The sequence below is a fragment of the Homalodisca vitripennis genome, unplaced genomic scaffold, assembly GCF_021130785.1.
Source record: "Homalodisca vitripennis isolate AUS2020 unplaced genomic scaffold, UT_GWSS_2.1 ScUCBcl_63;HRSCAF=889, whole genome shotgun sequence".
NCBI lineage: Eukaryota > Metazoa > Arthropoda > Insecta > Hemiptera > Cicadellidae > Homalodisca > Homalodisca vitripennis.
The window spans coordinates 181,605-183,520 of NW_025776191.1; the positions used below are offsets into that span (position 1 = coordinate 181,605).

At 39.1% G+C, this 1,916-nt stretch overlaps 1 protein-coding gene across 1 annotated transcript; it reads left to right on the plus strand.

The window, feature by feature from the left end:
• The first annotated feature begins 249 nt into the window (after window positions 1-249).
• On the plus strand, window positions 250-1,203 carry LOC124370240. Its single transcript, XM_046828528.1, has one exon. The coding sequence runs from the start codon at window positions 250-252 to the stop codon at window positions 1,201-1,203; it is 954 nt and encodes a 317-aa protein (XP_046684484.1).
• Window positions 1,204-1,916: the final 713 nt, after the last annotated feature.

Genomic DNA, 1,916 nt, shown 5'->3' on the forward strand with positions numbered 1-1,916 from the left:
GATTAGAGTTAACAAGTTATAACAATGGTATCTTAGTTAATTATCTTAGTTAACAGTCCTTATCTAGACGTTGATGCGATCAGACCTCGTTATCAGATAGTCCGGTCGGGCCTGTACCTGTCCGTTCCGATCGTTACAACCTTCTACATATTGTGTTAATTCATTACTAATATTCATTACTTAATATTGTGTTATTTCGACCAGTTTATAATTTCATATTAGTTTTTTATATTTTGTGTTTTAAACACAATGTCGGACACATGTTCGGTTTGTGCTGCGGCCGTTAATGTGGACGGTGCCGTGGACTCTGTCAAATGTGATCGCTGTGGTGATGTATTTCACGCAAAGTGTTGTGGAATGACTTCAGTGAAAAAACTTTCTCGCAGGACATCGTATCGGTGCGGGAGATGTACAGGGGCGTTGTCGTTGAACAGCGATTTGGAGGACAGCTCAGGAGATAACTGTGTTCTGAGACCGATTAATGAACTGAGAGATAATTTAAAAGAGAAGCTCGAGACAAAGCTCAGTGTCATGGATGACAGGGTTAATGGCACGTTCAATGCCATTCAAAAGAAAATCTCCGATTTGGGCCAATGTTTCGAAAATTCGTTGGCTATAATAAAGGCTGAAAATGTAGCCTTGCGTGAAGAATGTGAGGTCCTGAAAAACAAAGTTGGAACTCTATCAGGAGAACTGAACTGCGTTAAAGATCAGGTTCTTGACATGCAGCAGTACAGCAGGTTGAATAACCTCGAAATTGTTGGTGTCCCCCCGACCGACCGAGAGAATATTTACTCCGTTCTCAACTCCCTGGCCAACGCTATCGATACGCCTTGGCGTCGAGAGGACGTATCAATCGCTCATCGCCTTCCCAGCAACAGGAAAGATCGTCCACCGGGCATCGTCATCCGTTTGGTGAGCAGATCGATCAGAGCGGACTGGTTGGCAGCAGCTAGCAACAAAAGGAACTTGAGCACCGTGCATCTCAGCTCCAGCTTCCAGCCGGCTCCAGTATTTGTCAACGAGCATCTGACTGCCCACGTTAAGTCACTATTAAGTCAGGCTAAGAAAATGGTCAAGGAAAAACAGCTTGCCTACGCCTGGGTTAAAGAAGGTAGGGTCCTTGTAAAAGTAACTGCAGATGGCCGTACCAAGAGAGTGAATAGTCCTGACGACCTGGTGTCATTTATGCATCCTAAGTGAAGCGTGAAAACAAAATTGTAGTGAGCTTTTTTTAATTCCAGATGTGCTGTTGCTAATGCTGATCCCATACATGTTTTTAATTGTTGTTATTATCAGGCTAAATATATAACAATTTTATTCTGTAGGTCACACCCAAATTACTGATTAGACACGAGATTAACTATAGCCTAGATACCACACAGGATTATTTTATTTTATCTTCACATTGATAATAAAATATTTATTTTTTCATATAGCTAATAATCTTGTAAACGTAAATCGATAAAACACAATCTAATCAATAGGTAGTCAGTAAAATGAATAATTATTGAATCACCAGTTGTCTCCATTATTACAATACTGTAACATGTCTCATGCATTACATTTTATAATATATTAATAGGCTACTTATTTTTAATACTTTTATAATGCAGGATGGACTGAATGAATGGTTAATTTTGTCAAGAAATGTGTCTGTGTGAGTGCGTGTGTGTGTGTGGGTGTGTGTGTGTGTGTGTGTGTGTGTGTGTGCGCGCGCGCGTGTGCGTGTTTTGGTGATGGTATATTCAATGTGAATAATTAGACAATTAGTAAATGTTTATGACTGTATGAATTAAATTGAATAATTGTTTTATTTATTAGAGGAAATCTAATGTATACCATTTTGGAAAACATTTAAACCTTCATATTGTGGTTTAAATTTAACGGTGGCTTAAATTTCACGTAATGTACAT

What these genes read in the sequence shown, in the direction of transcription:
- LOC124370240 (XM_046828528.1), top strand. Translation starts at nt 250, where the DNA reads ATGTCGGACACATGTTCGGTTTGTGCTGCGGCCGTTAATGTGGACGGT.